Source organism: Hyalella azteca, unplaced genomic scaffold, assembly GCF_000764305.2.
Source record: "Hyalella azteca isolate HAZT.00-mixed unplaced genomic scaffold, Hazt_2.0.2 contig8077, whole genome shotgun sequence".
Taxonomy (NCBI): domain Eukaryota; kingdom Metazoa; phylum Arthropoda; class Malacostraca; order Amphipoda; family Hyalellidae; genus Hyalella; species Hyalella azteca.
Genome location: NW_025938181.1, coordinates 191,141 through 211,450, shown reverse-complemented (window position 1 = coordinate 211,450; position 20,310 = coordinate 191,141). Strand labels below are relative to the sequence as shown.

The 20,310-nt window shown below is 38.0% G+C and overlaps 1 protein-coding gene across 4 annotated transcripts in view; it reads right to left on the bottom strand.

Moving 5' to 3' along the window:
* The window catches only part of LOC108675740 (dynactin subunit 1), a 23,920-nt gene that overhangs the window by 2,141 nt on the left and 1,469 nt on the right, over positions 1-20,310 (bottom strand). Inside the window, exons 2-25 of one of the 4 annotated variants that reach the window (XM_018163769.2) lie at positions 16,573-16,697; positions 15,429-15,541; positions 14,893-14,922; positions 14,415-14,468; positions 11,530-11,719; positions 11,107-11,157; positions 9,334-9,502; positions 8,782-8,882; positions 7,884-8,083; positions 7,547-7,693; positions 7,135-7,387; positions 6,839-6,952; positions 6,247-6,420; positions 5,507-5,639; positions 4,686-4,873; positions 4,284-4,421; positions 3,845-4,030; positions 3,169-3,412; positions 2,822-3,015; positions 2,398-2,670; positions 1,938-2,085; positions 1,591-1,781; positions 709-831; positions 41-196 (exon numbers count right to left, since the gene is read on the bottom strand). In XM_018163769.2, coding sequence (XP_018019258.1) covers positions 41-196; positions 709-831; positions 1,591-1,781; positions 1,938-2,085; positions 2,398-2,670; positions 2,822-3,015; positions 3,169-3,412; positions 3,845-4,030; positions 4,284-4,421; positions 4,686-4,873; positions 5,507-5,639; positions 6,247-6,420; positions 6,839-6,952; positions 7,135-7,387; positions 7,547-7,693; positions 7,884-8,083; positions 8,782-8,882; positions 9,334-9,502; positions 11,107-11,157; positions 11,530-11,719; positions 14,415-14,468; positions 14,893-14,922; positions 15,429-15,541; positions 16,573-16,697 — 3,695 coding nt within the window. The remainder of the gene's footprint in view (positions 1-40; positions 197-708; positions 832-1,590; positions 1,782-1,937; positions 2,086-2,397; positions 2,671-2,821; positions 3,016-3,168; positions 3,413-3,844; positions 4,031-4,283; positions 4,422-4,685; positions 4,874-5,506; positions 5,640-6,246; positions 6,421-6,838; positions 6,953-7,134; positions 7,388-7,546; positions 7,694-7,883; positions 8,084-8,781; positions 8,883-9,333; positions 9,503-11,106; positions 11,158-11,529; positions 11,720-14,414; positions 14,469-14,892; positions 14,923-15,428; positions 15,542-16,572; positions 16,698-20,310) is intronic. The other 3 variants (XM_018163771.2, XM_018163772.2, XM_018163773.2) reach the window with 3 other exon arrangements.

The following is a 20,310-nucleotide window of genomic DNA, read 5'->3' as shown; positions in this document are numbered from 1 at the left end:
TAGCACGAAATATTGCGCGCGCCTAGCGGAAATAACTGACCTTGATGGCAGCGACAGAGGCGCAGTGGTTGACGAGGACGTTGCGTTGGTGCTGCAGGTGCTGCTCGGGTTTGAGGGAGATCGTCGCAGGGACTTGACCGGCGCGACGTTTCTTGAGGTCAACAACACGAGCGCCAATGATCGTCTGCTGCAACTCCTGGCAGAGTGTTAACAAATCTTAGTGAATTCGGACGTTGAATTGAATTACTTACACTGATACTTGCAGTATCTTGAAAGGAACGAAATTGTTGAAAACCATCTAATAACATGAGGCACACGAAAGTCACGATCAGTCACAGGACACGAAATCGTTGGTTAGTTAAAAAATATCACAGTAACTCGCATGTTAGCTTCATTGTCTGAGTTTTGACTGATCTATATTGATCGAGTTTTGAAAACCGTACTATCAAAACTCGTTTATGTACAGGCAGCGTCCCAAGTACATGTAGCGGCTGATTTCTCGTCTGTGATTAGCGAGTTTAGCTTCAAAAGCTGTCAGTGATGGGCTGACAGAGTTGCAAACTTGAACTATTTCTGATAGTAAGTAATTGGTAGGCGGTTAAAAATGTAGATGATTACGAGCGTAAATAGACGAGCACAATGACAGATCTCCTCACTGGTCAAAATTTAGGTAAAGAAATAATACAGCTTGACTGAACCATGACATACTTTCTTGAGCTGTGATGTTTGATGCACGAGTGAGTTGAGCGAATCGTTCCGCTCTTTTGAAGAAATTGCCGCACTTTCTTCTTTCGTAAGATCCATCTTCTCTAGTCCAGCAAGGGGTGACACCTACGAAAGAAAACAAACATAGATCCTACAAATACATAAGATTTTAAAATGTTTTCTGTACCAGCACATTCAGTTTCCATAATCATTACGTTATGTTAATTCAATTCGTTTACATGCTGCTGAGAAAAAGGATATGAAAATCCACGAAATGGCAGATGGCGAACGGCTATTATATTAAAATTAAAGAAACATTATGGTTACTGTGTGAGCGATACAACTGGAATCTAATTCGTAGTACCCGGTGTGTTCTTGTGGTCAGGAAGCTTTATCCATTTTAATTTTTGAAATAGTTTCATTATTGGATGAAAAGTTTACATGATTCCCATTAGGCAATTAATTGAGCGTCAAAAGAATTGAACAATTTAAACCCAATACAAATTTGTAATTTGTAAGCAGCAATCACGTTTCAACACACAACACTACCCAGTGTCGGTCTGCAGACAATGGACATTACCAGACAATGTAGATGGACACCGGAAGAACGGAACCGACGATCAAGACAAATCGATTATGTTGATTATATTCCTAGTGAATGGAAAGACAAATTTGCGACCAGCAGAAGCCAATTTGAATACATATTTATCAGCCTGACCGATTAATTGGGGATTGTTGACTCGTACGTAAAAATACACGAGAGCGACAATTATATAAATAGTGACATGCCTCCTCTAGTGATCACCCCAGCCCGTCTGCCATCGGAGCCTACTGCCCCAGCGGGCGTAGATGTCATCGCCAAGAACAAAAACAAATAAATTTTACCGATAGGGGAGGCAAATTCGCGATCTGCTGTCGCATTTTCGAGGTGCGGGCGACAGTGCTGGCGGTCGTGATGGAGCGCAGGGCAATCTGCAAGTCCTTGATTTGTTGGAGCAAAGCTGGTGAATCCTGCACCACTCCTGAGCCCTGTATCCCTGATACCGAACTGCTCGAGACGTTCAGGCCAGCAGGGCCTGGCAGGGAGTAACACATACACATAATTATAGTTTATGAACTGCCTAAGCGTTAATTGAGTACATGACTGAACACCGTTAGTTCGTTACATAAAAAAAGCGATTGTTCCACATCCTACCAACCACATCTGTGAATTTTGAAGAAAAATAACTGACCACCAAGTGCAGCAGTTGCAGATTTTTCATCCATGGACTCGTACAAGGAGCGTTTCTTGATAGCCATGAGTTTGTCTCGAAGTTCTCCTTTCTCCAGCTCCAAGCTGTCAATGTCGCTTTGTAGATGATCCATTGTTTCATCGTACTCCTGCACAGAACAAATTCAACATTCAAAATTAAGAGGAGCAATTCTTTATTATAATATCCTTCACCGCCGAGTATAGATCAAATATGTCGCATATTTCACGTAAATAAACAATACGGTGAAGGCATGAAATCAAGCAAGACAGTCCATTGTATCATTACTATCACAGTATTCTTTTTATTCAAACAAACTTTATGTTTATAAAGAAAACCCTAGTAACAAACTGAAAAATAAATTTAAAGCAGAAAGTAAATTCGAGGAAAAAATTAAGTTAAAAATGTGGTTGAAGGTGAAGCAAACTCCGAGATGAATTACCTTCTCTTTTCTTCGCAACTTCTGTTCAGTGTCTTCAAGCTTGCGTTGCAGTCTTTCGATATTTGCTTCCCAGTCTTTACTAGCATTGGTGTATTTCTTCTCGGCAAGGTCACGTCTGACCATCATTTCGCTCAGCTCCTCATTCTTTTGCTTCATCAACAAACGCAAATCTCGAAGATCTTGTTCTTTTGACTCAAGTTTGTTCTTTATGTGCTCAGAATCCTTCAGCTCAGCCTTGATATTTTGTGCGCGTTGAACGATGGGTGGCATTTCCTGCATTTATTTTAAAAAAATAGTCATTCAACAAAATTCGATAACAGTTTGAGAAATTTTGGAACCTGAAAAATTATCATCAAGATAAAACAAGCACCAAGAGCAGGGATGAAAATAATTTTGGATATATAAAGATAAAGTGATAACTTACATTTGTTTCCTGAGGAGTGCCATCATAGTCATACTCGCCCTTCTCCAGACAAGAGGCCATGAGCGTGAAGTGGTCAGAAGCAGAAATGAGTGAGGCCTTGACACTCTCAGGACCCTGGTCGTCACTGCCAAACGCTAAGTCTGTGGCCTCATGCAGAAGTTCTTTTATTTTATCACTTGATACGCCTTCATTTTCTGTAAAGAACAAATGTAACGATTAAAGATCGGCTATCACGGCAGTGCAATCAAGTAGTAACTTGTAACTTCAACTACCTTATCCAACAAATGCACAAAGAATTATTTCATCAGTTTTAACCTGTTCGTCGTGGAGAAATCCCAAACACTCACCACCAGTGATGGATAATTGCTGCATGCAAGCTCTGGCGACCTGTCTGAGAGCAGCAGCAGCGCGGCTCATGGAAGGCACGGCAGCCCTGAGCGCCGCTTGCTCCTCGCCGCTGTAGCTGATAGGACCAGCGGAGCCATCCTGTGGCAGACGTCTCTTGATGCGCTTCGCCGCACCCACGATCTCGTTGCCTTTTTCGATGACGATGCCACACAATATGGCCACTTCACTGCCCTCTTCCGGTGACTGCAATCACAGCAATGAAAGGTAATCAAATGACATCTTTGCAAATCAGACCATGTCTAATGAGCTTATGGAAAAAATACAGTTTTGAAACAACAGTTTGATTTTGTTGGTTGTTTGAAACATATGACAGGAATAATTTTTATATGGTAATTATATCCAAGTTATTGATAATTGGGCATGAAGCGAAAAAGTGTGTGAAAGAATATTTAAATTTCCACCAGAATATTGAACAGTGTAATTCATCAAAGTTTTAAACAAGGCAGAGTTACATAAAGATAAAAAATGTGGGAAACCAAGCGAGATTTCAAGTAATGTCCTTAGTGGACATAAGTTCATTTTGAGAGGATTTGTCACGGATAAATGCACAAAATACTAGCAAATAGCTGTAACGTCCTGCGCTCGAGCAACAAGCAACAATGAGACGAGACTCACAGCCATAAGAGCCAGAATCCTCTTGGCATCAGTGATGGCAGAGATCGAAGCTGCACTGACGGCACGCGTGAGGTGCAGCAGCAGGCTCGGCTGGTCTAGCTTAGCGCTTTGCAGGTGCGTGTTCTCCAGCGTCACAACACACGAAACCACCTTCTCCAGCAACTCCAGGCCGACATTTTCATCCAACTGGAAGAATAGCATTACAATGTTGACGCTGCTTGGACTGCAAACTAAAGGCTACGGCTATTTAATTGTGGAGGCATTTCCATTGCACCTAATCATATGGCACCTAAAATCTTTGATGCATGATGCATTACTTGGAAGATTCAGACACGCAAATGAGGGGTTAAATGAGAAATTTAAACGAAATTGTTCGGGACATAAGGATGGCAATCATATAAATTACATTTTCATAACAAATTTCTGATTATTTGAGCACCTGATCTTTACGCAAAAGTTCGAGATATTGGTCGATGGCTCTCTCGTGAGCAGCAAGTTCAGGGTAGAGGCCTCCCAGGGCCAGAAACTGCTCGACAGAACCTCTGCTCACGGCATGCTGCAGCTGATGCACGCAACTCTGTGGTTAAAATGTAGAGGTAACAAACATACATTTCACTGTGGTAGCTAATTTAAACAAGGTCCATGAAGCAGCATATTCAGTTCCCTTGATATAATTGATAACAATAGCAGAACAGATGAAGATAATTAATTCATCACTTCTGCATAACTGTACTTGATTCACTAGAAACTAGGTATTTCATTAAACCGCTATATTTTTATCTCGTTACATTAGGGATTGAAGACACTAAAGCGCCTCCCATTAAAGATAAATATAGTGTACCTGAATCGTGTGGAGAAGTTGCTGGAGCCTGCAGGCAAAGGCGTACTGATCAACAGTGTGAGTTTTCGTCAAAGCCGCGCGGTCTATCGTCTCAGGTTCGGTGAACTTCTGTACTCCATTCAACACAACATCGGCCTTCCAAATGACGCGCGGCAGCAACAGCAGTAGATTAACAGCATCTTGATCACCTGTCAATAATATTTAATTAGCTTATTATTCAAAGAAAGATAAAATAATTGTTGAAGTTCAAACGAAATAATGGCTAAGACTATTTTACTACAAATAATGGAACCGTTAAATGTTTGAGCTACTATAACAAAGCAAAATATCGAGTTTCATAAGTTGGAATTTTACACATCCCAAGGAATAAATTACATATTCCAAGCTACTTGTGTAATAATTAAGAAGAACTATCCCTATAATTCTAAAGTACAAATGCTAATCAATATAGTTCTCATGAACAGACGTGTGTTTATATCTTGTTTTATTACAACACTTCTCTTTAATTTCACTTCTTGTCTGTTTGTCAGCTACAAATCTTATAATCGATATTTAACACACTTCTACCTGTCCAATCGATCTGAAATTTGGCACACTTGTGTGAAGTCGGAGGCAATGCATGAATTAATTGATAGAATAAAAAATTTGGAATTTTTTTTTATATTTTATATAAAAATTGAAAAAATTAATTTTTTTATTCGAAAATAAAATGAGAAATTTATTGTACATCTGTAACATTGGAGACACTGGATTCTTTAGAAGTGTTGTCTTTAAAAAGTAATTTTTAAACGTATATTATTATAACAAGGAGAGCTGCTCACCACCGCGCGTCATGAAGTTGTCAGGCAGGTACTGCTTCAGATAAGTGACGTGATCTCGGGCCTGCTGCAGCTCCAGCTCCCGCAGCTCGAGGTCGATAGCGGCGCTGTGAGCTTTCGTTTCCGTGAATAGTTTCTGTGAAATAATAACCATTGTAATTGCATTGAACAGGGGGTAAAAAAAAGTGGCCTTCCAGGCGGTACGCTAACACATCCGGGGTCATGAATGATTCTTACGAATATATTTTTCAATTTCACACAATTGTTTACTACCTAACACAACAAAGTCTGGCAACGATTTGCAACCGTTGCAACACGCAATACACCTGGTCCCAGCGGGCCATCGGTATATTCAAACATTAAACTTATAGGGAGGGCTAATTATTCAATGACTATTTCAGAAAAAGCTATTTAGTATCGGCCAATATGTGGCATTTGTGATACGCAATGGATACCTGGTGGTATACAAAGATTGTAGGAAACCCTCGACTGGCATAAAACCTATCAGAAAAAACAAGTTTTTTTTTCTAGCTACACAAGGTTGGAACGAATAGGCTTTATAGAGGAAACAAATCATAAGCTCAAGGAGGAAATCATAAGCTAAAAGACACGGTGTAGTTTTCTGCACTCACTACATTTACCCAAGAAGAGTAAACACACAAGTAACACCATATAGCTTTAAAAGCCAGCCGCTATCAGAAAACAATTTTTTTCAGTCTAGAAACTAGCGCAGAAAAACTCACCTTGAAATCAATGACCTCAGAGGGGGTCCCGACAGGACGGTTGGTTGCCTTGGTGAGTTCGTTCCTAAGGTTGGCGTTTTGATCTGTGAGTGTCTGCACTAACTCCCTGAACTTGGTGATGGTGCCGTCGCGGTCAACCACAACCGCACCTAGCGCGTCACGCTCACGTTCAACCTGGAGGCACGAGGTCAGGCTCAGAATGCAAGATATTCTTCACAAACTGCTAAGAAATAACAGAACACAATCCAGAAAAAATATAACTCAGTACTTACTGCAGTGAATTACAGAGAGCGCATTTTCTCGTGGACGAAAACTTGAGGTCACGGACAGACGGACGGACGGACAGACAGACGGACATGGCGAGCACAATAGTGCATTTTTTCCATAAATGAGAAAATGCGCTAAAATGTGTACACTAAAACTAAAAATCAGCAATAGCTCATAATCCTTGACGACGTTTGAAAGTTTGTACCAAGCTGAGCATCCCAAATGCACATTTCAACAAAATAATTAATTTGGCTTGCTATTTACGTGTTTTGTTCTCATGCAAAACTTCATAAATAGTCGTCGGAATTAATTGAAATTTAATCACCTCTCTGAGCTTGGCGAGGTTGAGGTCCAGGTCTTCTCTGAGTTCTAATTCCTGCTCCTTGGAACTCTCCACCAGCAGGTCATTTGTGTAGTTGATGTCCTCCAAGTCTCGCACCTGTTGCATTTCAGAGTTGTTAGAAATACGCCAGCTTGGAATTTTTATATACACCTGGAAATTCTGAATAAAATTATGGTAAGACAGTTATGAACAACCATACCTAAAAACTGCACGAAAATTCTACTGAAAAAAAAAACGGGTAGCGACTATCAAATGCTAAAATGGCAAACACCACCCACCTGTTCTCCAAGCTCCATGACTTGTTCTTCAAGCTCCAGGTTTCGTTCGGTAAGTGTTTCGACCATTTCTTCAGCTCCCAGAGCCGCGTCCACCTGCTCCTGCAGGTCAGCCACCTGAGCGCGGCACTGCGCCAGCTCGCCTTCCAGCACCTCCTTGGCGCGCGTCGCGGCGCCCAACTCCGTCTTGCGGGCCTCCATTTCCTTGCTCAGCTTCTGCATCTCGTGCTTCTCGTGAGCTGCCAAGTCACGCATCCTGAGCAAATAAGTTATTAATTAGTACAATTGTACACCCGCTTGAATAGATGTAAGGAATAGTCTAATTTGTTCAGCACAGGTCGGCTGTGCATAAACAAATCTATTTTTCACAGGAGAGACGTCATATATAATAATTACGTATGAATATTTGTCTTACTTGACAAGAGTGTCGTGTAGGCGTTGGTTTTGTTGCTCGAGCTGTTTCACCTGCAGCAGCGTCGCCCCGCCTACAGCTTCTGTGTTTCCTCCGCTTCCCAATCCAATTTTGGTCCCGCTGGCCTCCTTCAGGATTTCGAGGTCCACGCTTGAAAAATAAGAACTATAAGTCCAGAGACTTTTATGCGCGATTAGATTCTTCAGTTAGGCTGTCATCCCATAGACAAAAAGTACATTTTCAAACACGCATAAAACTCATTATATTATTACGCATACTCTGGTTTTTGATCCTGATTCTACCCGGGTTTGACCTGTGGACTGGTGAGCGGTCAACTCACGTGAGTTCCTCAATCTGTTCGCGCGCCTGTTCGAGCTCAAGTTGCAAGGTCTCTGCTCGCTCCTCTGCCATCTCCTTGTCGAGCGTCAGCATCTCGACGGTGTCGGCGAGATCCTGCGTGTCCTCGACCGTCTGGTTGCGACTCTCGGCAGCGACACGAGCCTCGTTGCGAGCTGACACAAGCTCCTTCTGCAGCTGCGCCTGAATACAGCAATGTACCAGTGCTCTTTAGGTGCGTATTTATGTCCAAACTTCTGCGAGAGCTCAAATTTTAAATAAAAAATTTACTTTCACCCATAGTTTCACAAGCGAGAAAGAATATCTTACTTTATCCGATGTTATCTCAGTTCTTCTTTATTTGGTCTCAAGAAATATTTCAATTTTGTTCGAGAATTTGTAGTCATTTAACCAACAAACAGGACACGATTTTAAGAGCAATGCAGAGGCAAACATGGCGCTAGAAAAAAACTTTTATTCGTTCGAGTAACTCTAAATTGATTCAATAAATAAAGGATTCATCGCGTACGCAAGTTCGATGCTTAATTCGATGCTCCACGCAACCTGACACTATGAGCTCACAAGCAGTAGTAGCATGCAATACAGCATCGTTTTTAAGTAACTTTCCTACTGGAAAGTTACTACTCATACTTGTCCTACTATGAGGATCCCAGGGGTGGTTACTTATAAAGGCCTCATTTTAATTCCGGGGGCTGGCACATAAAACAATCACAAATTAAAATTGATAAATAATACACTGCAAGAACGAAGAACAGTACAATAGAAAAAAACACAGTTATGCAGAAGAAAAACCAGAAACAATTGAACAATATGTATAAATTACATGATAAGAGTAGTTGCATTATAAATAATTATCGAGTCCCAATGCTACCCCAGCCCACCAAATTCTCCATGAGACGAGTCTTGTTCTCGGTGAGCTGCTCGACCTGCAGGCGCAACTTCTCGCCTTCCTTGAGCTTTTCTTTGTCTTGTGAGCGCTTGACTGCAAACATACAAGAATTTACACTAAAAAGTTTACACTAAATAAAATGCAGCTCTAGTTTCATCAGAGTAAATTAATTCTTGGTCATAACAGCAAAGCTAATCATAAACTATTTCTTTCACCATCCTAACCTAGCAATTATAATCTCTATAAAACTAACACACAATTACTGTATAAAAACATATGAAATTATTGGGGTTTCTCATGCTGAGGAGAATGACGTTCAGTCTAAATACAGGAACCGAAATCCAAACAACATATGCTTCTAACATATAACTGCAAAAGAAATAACCAATTTATTCAACATGAGACATATATACTAGTAGTAGTCTTACTATGTTCCACTCACTCCTGACAGTTTCGAGCTTCTCATTGAGATCCTTAAAGAAATAATCAATTTATTCAACATCAGACATATTTACTAGTAGTAGTCTGACTATGTTCCACTCACTCCTGAGAGTTTCGAGCTTCTCATTGAGATCCTTGACTTCAGCGCGCAGGTTTTCCATCTCCTGCAGGTTGACGCGTTCCTCTTGACGAACGGCGGCGGCGTTCTGAACATTCGCGCCCGCTGCCGCTGCGGCTGCTGCAGCAGGGCTGCGATTCTCAACGAAGCCCATCTGAACAAATGTAGTAATTTAGGTCAGCATAATAGTAATAATTTAAAATGTTGATATTTATTACCTATTTGCGTTTAAGATCAATTGAAGGACTAAATTCAAAAATCGTAAGCGCACGAAATTTGTTTACAAAAAATTAATTATTACCTATGAGATAAGTCTCATCTTCAATCAATATGAATTAATTAAACAACAACATTAAAAAGAGTATCTCTTAACCCGACCGTATCAGGTTATAAATGTCATACACGCATTTATCATGAACAGCTCGCACAATAATAACAAACCCTATGTTCAAGTCAAGGTAATTTATCAGGGTCAAGTTATGGAGGCAAAGATTATTAAGGAAACTATGATATCTTTGAGAGCGTTCAAACCTTCAAATCATGATCAACAAACAAAGAAATTAGCAAGCGCAGCAGCAGCAATGCAAACTAGAAGCCAAAAATGAAAACAACATATAAAATACATACCAAAAATCATACATATTTTTACATAGCGCAACTGAAAATAGATCCGTAATAAATCATTAACTTTGAGATGAAAAATCGACTGAGATTCTCACGAGACGATTAAATGGGCCTGACCTCATGCTGTAGGGATCAAATAGAAACACATAAACTACAGGATATAAAATCTGGACCTGAAACAAGGCGGTAATATCAGTTACTTACTATATAAAACTAACGAACGACTTAAAATGTTGTGCATGCATTTTGATATAATTTTGGCATGGCACTTGAACTAAGGCAGAGTCATGATTTCCACGTTAATTTAGAACTTCCAAGACGGTACTAAAACATTTACTATACAATTTCAAATTTAGTGAGGACCGTTTGCATGAGGATTTATATATTTATGTAAATAATAATAAAGGTTTTGTCAAACATACAATGTTCATACATTAAATAGACCAGTATATTTTAAACTAAATATAACATGAAGACGCATAAGTGGACCAAATCGTACATATTAAACGATGCACGAGATAAAACTAACTATTAGTAATGATCCGCTTTAAAGTCAAACTCAAGCGCGGTTATTTATATATGTTTAAAAGTTACACTCTTGACTGTACTTACTTTTACAGTAAGTTGAATCAACACTCAAATTCGCAAAAAAAGATGCAAAAATATGGAGGGTTGCGAGGAAGATATGCGTTTCAATGCATGCCAATTACGTTGCATTGTAAAATATGAGGCATGCCCAAGCACACAACAAACCAGACACGATGTGAAGCTCGGGAACAACGAATTTACATATAATGTAGCATCAGATTATGTTTATTGTTGAAACTTGATATCATTTGCCGCAGAATGGTAATATTGTACTAGGATAAATGTTTATCTGTATCTTTCGTTAGAACTATTGAACCGTGACTTCACATCGCGGATTAACACAACAAATCGAACAACAAGACAACGATCATGGGATCAAACTAGAGCTTTTTAAATCATGACTTCTCAAATAATTAATGTTCAATATCTTTTACCAGCTGTTTTATCATAGCAAAGTCTGAAGGGATATTGAAAAAGTTCATAAAGTTCGCAAGTGTTAAGAATAGCTCAAGTTTGTCGCTAAGAAAACCAGAGAGTTTAACGCACAGGAGAATCGAGACCGCCGTGGAGAAGTGCCATGGTCTCCTCAGGGGTCATCTGGAAAGAGGCGACACTTTTTCGTTTGATTTTATTTTCTCTAATAGTGAAGTTAACATGCTAATTTATTATTAAATGCTGCTCACATGAACGCGAGTGCAAGTTGTAAGTTTAGATGGAGCAAGAATACTTCCTGCATCTCGAACGTGAATGCCAGTTGCTATGTTGTGAATGCAGGTTAAAATGGTTACGAATTTTTCCAACAAAGTGGAGTTGTTAATAAAGAAGAAATTTTGAAATCATATTACATGATTAGTAGTATCTCTAAGTACCGCCAACTTGCTGGTTAAATTATTGATATCTTTAGTAGACTGCCCAACCACCTTATTACAGATTTACCTTATTATCTTTACAGATTATTAACCATATTACCTCGACAAAAGAGGCAGACATTCTCTTGATGTCGGCAGTTTTGGGACTTGACTCCTTGCTGCCCGGGGTGGTGGTGCTAGAGACGATGCCTTTGGCCAAGTCAACGTCAGACTGGCGCCAGCCACTGCCTGAAGAAGGCGTGCGTCGCAGGGAAGTGGGTAGTCCGCTGCCACCCCCAGCTATTGGTAGTCTGGGGAGGTTGTGAGGCAAGAATTAGTGCGTGAATTGGGTTGTTAGTTAATTGGGTTGTGAGGCAAGTGATATTGGGTTGTGAGGCAAGAATTAATGTGTGATATTGGGTTGTGAGGCAAGAATTAATGTGTGATATTGGGTTGTGAGGCAAGAATTAATGTGTGATATTGGGTTGTTAACTGATTGGGTTGTGAGGCACGAATTAATGCGTAAATTGGGTTGTGAGGCACGAATTAATGCGTAAATTGGGTTGTGAGGCACGAATTAATGCGTAAATTGGGTTGTGAGGCACGAATTAATGCGTGATATTGGGTTGTTAACTGATTGGGTTGTGATGCAAGAATTGATGATGAATTGGGTTAATTTATTAATTAGGTTGTGGAGGAAGAATGGTTAGAAATATGTAGAAGATTTAAGTGAAGATATGGCGACAGAGAAATTATTCTTTCCAACAATCGAGATGGCTTGTGTATAGAAGCAACAAAAGTTTTTTTTATTTTCAGGGTAACAAAATCAGAAGGCAAGGTGAGAAAGAAGGATATAGATAAAAAGGTTGAAATTTGTATTAAATAAACTAAATAATAGATGGGCATGGCAAGTAAGAAATGTTAATATTCGAAACAGGATGAACACAAGAGGAAATTATAACTTTTCACAGCACCATCTTCCAACACCTATTCTTGATCAATATTTGTTGAGTGACTTTTTCCGAGTCTGAACACTTTGATATTCACAAAGAATCAAAAAAATAATCTCAAGAGTTTACATGCACACTACTCAAGTAAGGAAAAGATCTTACTATTTTTAGAGCATTTTCTGGTTTAGTGAAAAAAGGCGCTATTGTGCTCGTCATGTCCGTCCGTCCGTCTGTCTGTTCGTGACATCGCGGACGGACGGACGAGAAAATGCGCTCTCTGTCACTCACTGCAGTGAGTACTGAGTTATATTTTTTGGCAATGCAATGGTTTTTACACAGATCTTAATGTGATGTATCAATTTTTAGTGCAAATACAAAATCCACAAGAATGCTCAAGAAAATTGAATCCACAAGAATGCTCAACAATGAATAGAGTAATTACTGAAGAAGCTTCATGCAGGAGCTTCAAATAACACAAAAAATATGCGGGATTAAATGTGATGCCAGTGCATGCATTTTTAGTATAGACTATGAAAATAACAGCGTTCAGTTTAGGTATTTCATTCATTTTTCCAAACAAATTCACTCAGAAAAATAATCACATTCTCAAAAAAAGAGGCTGCTATGTAATCAAAATTATAGGAAGAGAAATTTATCAAACTATTGTTTATTACTACGTAAATTACAGTTTTTGTCAATGAACATGAACTTCTCATTCTGATAAGCTATACAAGTCATACACAAACATCTGAATTTCTTCATAAAGTTCCCTTAAAGATCTAAAGTAGAACCTGAATTTTTTGTACATACATGCATAATGATTAATAATGAAAAGTGCAACCTGTGCCATTTTTAGCCTACAGATGGCATAGAAGGAGAATGCAGTTATATTGAAGGTTAGAAATAATATACTGCAGTTAAGTTTAACATTGAAGGAGAACTGGCTCATTTCCACTTGCAGTTATATTTTCTATTTAACGTAGAACCTTTAATATTTCAGTCAGCAGGTACTGGGTTATGCATCTTTTGGGAGTGACGGTTGTAGCATAAAGTTGCCCCTGCATTTTCGCTTCTACTGAAGAATAAAACTTTTCCATCTCTAACAACGTGGAAGATACCGCTAAACTTGATAAAAAATATAACTCTGTACTCACTGCAGTGAGTGACAGAGAGCGCATTTTCTCGTCGACGAAAACTTGAGGTCAAGGACAGACGGAGGGACAGACAGACGGACGGACGGACATGGCGAGCACAATAGTGCATTTTTCCATAAATGAGAAAATGCGCTAAAAAACACTAATTCATCATCAACAGCAGGCAGAGAGCCTCTAATAGCCAGCAGTTAGCTCACTAAAATTGAGTGAAAGTTAGTGTTAGAATCTCAGAGACTAGCAATGATGAGTGAGCAGCAACACCAAGGACGACGCTCGTGCAAGAAGTTGCTTGCATGGGACACCAGCCAGTCTGATAAGCAACAGGGCAGGGACATGCAAGGAACCTTGCCTACAGAAATTTTGCGGGAAAACTTAGACATGAAGCTGTACTATGAGCTCAGTTTGGGGGGGGGGCACTCAGACAGATTGAGAGTATGTAGTGCAGTTCGATCAAAGGACCAAAGTAGAATGTTGAGCTTTCTCACTACCAACAGTTAAACTAAAAGAGATGTAACTATAACCTGTAATTAAAGAAACATTTAAATATGCAAGGAACAGTTGGAAACACAATGGATTGGTTGACTCAGATGAAACGTGTGTAGAAAAGAAGACACAAATGTACATGAATTAGAACAAAATGTTCAGCATAAGCAAGTAAAAAGTCAAAGATATTGACGGTTCCCTGCAAACTACAAAATAGAATATAAATCTTTTCATGCATGGTCACCAAATAAAAATAGTTTACATGCAACAGAATTTTATCCAAAGACAAAAAGAAGTGTAAATACACTGGAGTATTCACGAAGCTCTAGAATATCCATGGATTGCAGTGAGTAAGAGTTGACATAAAAAGCAAAGGTACAGACAGGATCATCAGTGCAATCGATGATCAACTTCTTTACCTGAGGCGATCAGGTTTCTGAGGCACAGGATGGCCCTGCGGTTTCCTCCTTAAACTGAGAGCATTCAAGTGGGAATACAATTATTATTATTAGTTTAAATTTAAACCATGCACGGGGTCAGTAATGGAATTGCAATGTAGTTTTGGTAATACATGCAGAATTTCTATGCGATGGAATCCCTGCTTGCTACCTGCCTTCATTTTCTCCAAGTCTATGCAGCAAAATTTTTTCCAGTTTATTATATGATATTGAAGGGAATTTGATGCCAATTGTATTAAGAGTTATAATATTCCCTAAAGTTGCTAAAGAAATTGTCAGAAATTTTCAATGTAATATAGACGAAAAAAATTGTAGCCGAGTCTTCCCAATGACAGCAAGCCTGACCAAGAAAAAGTCTCTTGCCTTGAATATTTTGGCCATTACATGGCATGAATAACTTATATTAAACCAACACAGAAGCCACTAAGCAGCATCTTACCTGGTAGGTTCAATCCGTCGCTTGCCAGCACTGGACAAAGTACAAAATAAGTTGTTAATGAACAGTACAGCAGGATGGGGATGACTGCATACGCATAGCTTCAGGTTATCGAGGGTTGAGCAAGGGTCTAAGAAAGCGGCAAAACTATTATTAATTACAAAATCAACAAAGCAATTAGCCTTTCACATTTTTTACCATAAAAATCATTTTAATAGCAAATAAAATCATTAGTATGTAAATAAATCAAAATAACAATTTCAATCAACCCGCGATTTTCTATCTTACTTGTTAAATACAATATTACTTACTTTATAATTAGAACAATGATCAAATTATTTCTTGCCCATATTGTGTTATAATGCAAATAAGCTAAATCTCATTAAACAGAGGCCTCTTCAGGAAAAAAACATGCAAAAAATTAGAATTGAAGCAAGGTCTGACACTACAGAAGTAAATTACAAGCCATGTTCAAATTAAGTAACCATGTGGCACTATAAAATTTTAATATGAGACTAGGCCCTGGAAAAATACTTTACCTCGAGCGGGGTGTTGGCATAGTTTTTTGGAGGCTTCTGTTGGCATCCTCTCCAGAACCATCCGCCATCTCGAGCTGAGTTTGTCGCACAAACAGCCCATACTTGTCTTCACACTGTACAAGTATCATATAATTAAACTTAATTAAATAGTAGTGTAATGGTGCCTTGATTCACTGCACTTTAGTGTAGTGAACCAAGTTGCAAAATAGTTGTCACAAAAATGAGAAATTTTATTGTCTATATTTCTTATTTTGATTGTCAAGGATGCTAGCCATGCAGGGCTTGAATGTGCTGGAAATGTTAGGTTGAGTAGAAGGAATTTTTTTTTACATTCTTCATCAATTGTTTAGTGAGAATTTTACTAGGCCTGACCATTCTTTATTTGAATCAGTATATGTCTTCTAGTGCACAATTGAATATTGAAAAAAGAGTGGCTGAAGTGTCAGAGTGACCATTTTATGCCCAATCAACAAGCATATGGTATATATACAATAATAAAAAAAGAAGCCTAACTAGAATATAATTTACTAAATATATATTAATATATATATTTAATAAAATGCAGATACAGTATATACATGGATATGCCAGTAAAATCTGGTACTTGTATAGGTACATTTTCATTGGAGGTTGCTGAGTGCTGACACTTTTAGCTATGGTGGATTAAAGTGAATAAATAATAATTTATCACACTGAGGAGTGGTAGGTCTAAAATGGTCTGCACACTGCAGATGGTAAGAGACAAGCAGCATTAGCATCTCAGTGAGATTAAAAATAGAAAAAGATGATGAACAGATTAACAAACATAAAATCATGAGACATGAATAAGTGATAGCTTACTTAAGATGTTATGATATAAATTTCTGTTTATGACATAAATTGCAATCCAAATAAGTAAATTTGTTGCAGATCCATATGATTGACTACAAAAAAATAATGAAATATGTAACAAGTTTTAAGAATCCCTTTATGTATATCTAATTGCTAAGAAAATCAAAATTAAAAACATTTAATTAGTCACTTCATTATGGAATAACACATAATTCAAATCGTGCTACTCAAAATTAATTGATGTGCATTCATAAAATAAAAAAATATAGTATCAAAAATGTTTGTGTTCTCTAGTTTTAAAAATAATGCTTACCTTGAAATATGTATGTCCCTCAACAGTGCCATTGTTTCTGCCACCGGGTTGATCAAGAACCACACCCACCCACTTGCCTGCTGCAAATTGCGTTGTTCCCACAAATGCAACTGTACCATATTGATCTGAAAATGAAACCATAACAATAATTAAGAAAAAGAAACATTTTAATTGAAAAAAGTAATTGTGGTACATTTTATTACTGAGTAACTAAAAATTCATTTATAGTATTTACAGTTTAAATTTATCAAAGAAAAAAGAATGCAATGGGCTTGGGGTAGACTATATGGAAATGGACCAGTGGATCAATGGTAGCCTCTATGCAAGTAGCACCTCTGATGCAAATGGCAAGCAGCTGAACTGGTTGCCAAAAAAAGCTTTTTCTTTCTGACCTTTGTATTTGAGCAGTTGAGTCAAATGGCTATTCGATTTTCATGTTCAAAGTAAGATAAAAATTGTTAAGCAAATTAAAATACAAACGAAATAAAGTGGCTGTTAAACAAGGCTCAATTCTACCTTTTTGCTTGCTGAGTTCATTAATATGAAAATACAGAGAAAATTCTACAGCTTATGAATGCTTTCTATATATCTACACTGTTACTTTTGCAATGGCATCTATAATAACATTTGCTACACTTCTTCCACCTTTATTGCCAAGTAATATAAACAGGGTTTGGACAAAATAAAGGAAACCCCTGACATTTTGACATCATAATTTTTTGAACTTGTTATAAACAATGAAAACGTGACATATTTTAATGTTTTATTGTTTATTGTTGCTGCTAACTGGTATTTTATCCTTACACAGATATTTTTAGTAATTTTTTTTGTCTATAACCTAACATATAACCCACAAATGACAAAACCATCTGACTGTCAAAGAGGCCAAATTGTTGGTGCCCATATGGCAGGTGCTGGTGTGACAGAAACTTCCTGAATGCTCGACGTTTCTATAGGTACCATCAAATGGGGTAAAAAGGGACGGTTTTGAGAGCTTTTTGTTAATAACTTCTTACCATGAAACATTTCAGAAACAAGTTTAGGCTCATTTTATAGCTCAGTGTGAGGGCTATCGAATGGCATCTTCAAAAAAATTCCATATGCTATTCGAAAGGTGCCAGACACAAAATAAAAGCATCCCAAATTACCCCTGGGAACGGGGTAATCCAGGACACTTGCAATAAAAGTTAAATTCAAAACATTTGAAACATGCAGAGTGTACTCATCTATTACTAACAGGACTCTGCTGTCCTCCTCTTTCATTATAGATGATGTAGATGTAAAATAAATGACATTTTCTGTGATTTTTACTTGTTTTTCCTTTTTTGATATGATATTACCATATTCATTAATTACCATATTGTTAATGTGATATTACTGTATCCATGTACATGCCATTGAGCATTGACAACAACCTTGTCCACTGCAAGCTTCATATCAGCAGACAAGTAGCATTTCTTCTGTATCTGTAAGCTCACAAGATGGTTTGTAATTTTGCACAAATTTAATCGAGTCAAGTGATTTCACTATAACAAAAAAGATCATGAAAAACATACCTGAAACTGAAAATAATGTTTCCAAAACCATCATATGTTTTGGAGAAATAGGTCAATTACTTTTCATTCTATGATGCCCAGTGCACAATTCTATATACGGTATAGCATTCTATGTACAATTTTGCAATTTTGTGACGACTGATGATGCACTAATTTTTCAACAAGTGAATTTTTTTTGTTAATCATTTTTTAGTAAATTTTTGTTCTGTTTGTTGTGAATTATTTTTTTTTGTTAACTGGAGCCTTTGCTAACTGAGGTTCTACTGTAAATGCATTTTTAAGGGTGTCCCTAAGTCCCTTTTTACCCCATCAAGCGGAAATGGCTGCCATTTTCTTTTGGAATGAGATAGGCAAATTCCGTCAATTACGTTTTCAAGCCGACACCTGGGTGCAACTAAATGTAAGTAAAATTTTTTAATACAGCGAATATTTTTTTTTTGCTCCAGACCTTAGCAGAAGTACTTTTCCTAAATCGCACTTTTCACACTTTTTTTCAGCAATTTTTTAGAGATAGTATATGTTTGATTTCTTGACTAGTTTTATACATTATAGATAGGTAGTAAAAATGTTAAAGTTTACACCACTATTTTTAGTTTTGCAATATCTGGATTAGTTCAACTGCTACAACATTTCTACGAAATGTGGGACGCGCATCCCGATTTACCCCGCCCATCACTTTTTACCCTGTTTACCTGTACTGTCTCAAAAGTAATGAGTGCTTTTGAAAGAAAAGGAAAAATGTCCTCAGCAAAGCACAGGTCTGGCCAAAAGTCAAAGTTGTCTGAGAGAAAATGTTGGTGGTACTTAAATAAAATTGTGAGGGACAATTGAAAGAACACGGCTGTTAAATTACTGCAGACCTCAGGCTCAGTGGGCCCTTACAGAACCCAGTTTCCATAAAGACTGCCTGCCAAAAACTGCACAGATTTAGATTATTTGGAAGAGCCACAATTAGAAAACCTTTGGTTTTAAATGCAAATGCTTCAGCCTTCAGAGCCTTTGGAGTGGTGTATAAAGAGTGATGTATAAATAAAAGAATCACACAACACATGTCTTAAACTGCTCGTAAAAGAGTCTCATTATGTCAAGGATTTTTTGTTTCTTAAATTATATTAGTCGTTTCTATAAGGTAGCCTTTTTAAGTTATTCTGTTAGAGCTTATATTTCATTGCAGGTAAACCGTTTTTGTTTACTGGTTAGTCAAAACTTCTTAACAAGCGTTTCCTGAACTTTGTATGTTTGACTCCTTTCTTTCTTTATCATAGAATATCATTCCATAAAATATTCAAGTCCGCGGTTTAATACCATGCTCTCATCATACTCGTATATATTAAACTGTGACAGCAGCAAGAACGTTATGTCAAAGATGAAGATCTTGAACTCGCCTCTCAGACTCTTCTAAACTGTGTTTTATTTTTTGCAACAATGTATGGTAGGCATTAGCATGAGCTAAACTGCATGAGAATTAGGAAATGTTTTAACTGCTATTTCTAGTGCAAAATTTGAGCTTAATTGTCATCTGCGCAAATGCCATTGCTGCCAAGAGTTTGTGGTTCAAGAATGGCTTTTTACAGCTTGGGAAATAGGCTTACTGCTCAAAAATTTGTTAGTTCGTGGCTCAAAAAATCCAGTTGTGGCTCACAGAGTAGCTGAGTAGGTAGATGTTATCCTTCCCTGTGGATCAGATCATCAGGATGCAGTGAAGCTTGTCTGGAAATCATTTGCAATGCATGTAAGTGTTGCAGTACATGGAGTGTAACAGATATACTATCAAAGTTGCTGGCAGCACTTTCTTCTTAAAATTCACCTGGCAACAATTGTGGAAAACATCTACCTTTAGGGCCCAACTAGAGCTTTCCTGCCATTTCCAGAACCACAAGATTTCTGCCAGATCCACTGTGCAGAGAGTGAACGAAGATTTAAAGACTTACGGCGACGCATTATCGGCAAAATTTTCGCCTTCAGAAGATCTTGCCGACACATTTAGATTGAAATTCTTGCATTTAATATATTTCTCAGTCTTCAGCCAACTATTTAGAAAAAAAGTAAGGTTTCCGCCACTTTCCGGTACGTTGGATGGATTACGATGCAGCGAAGCTTGTCCGGAAATCAGTTGCGATGAGTTCCCGCAAAAAATGTAAACAACATTTTTTCGATTGCGTAGTTTCGGTCGCATTAGAGC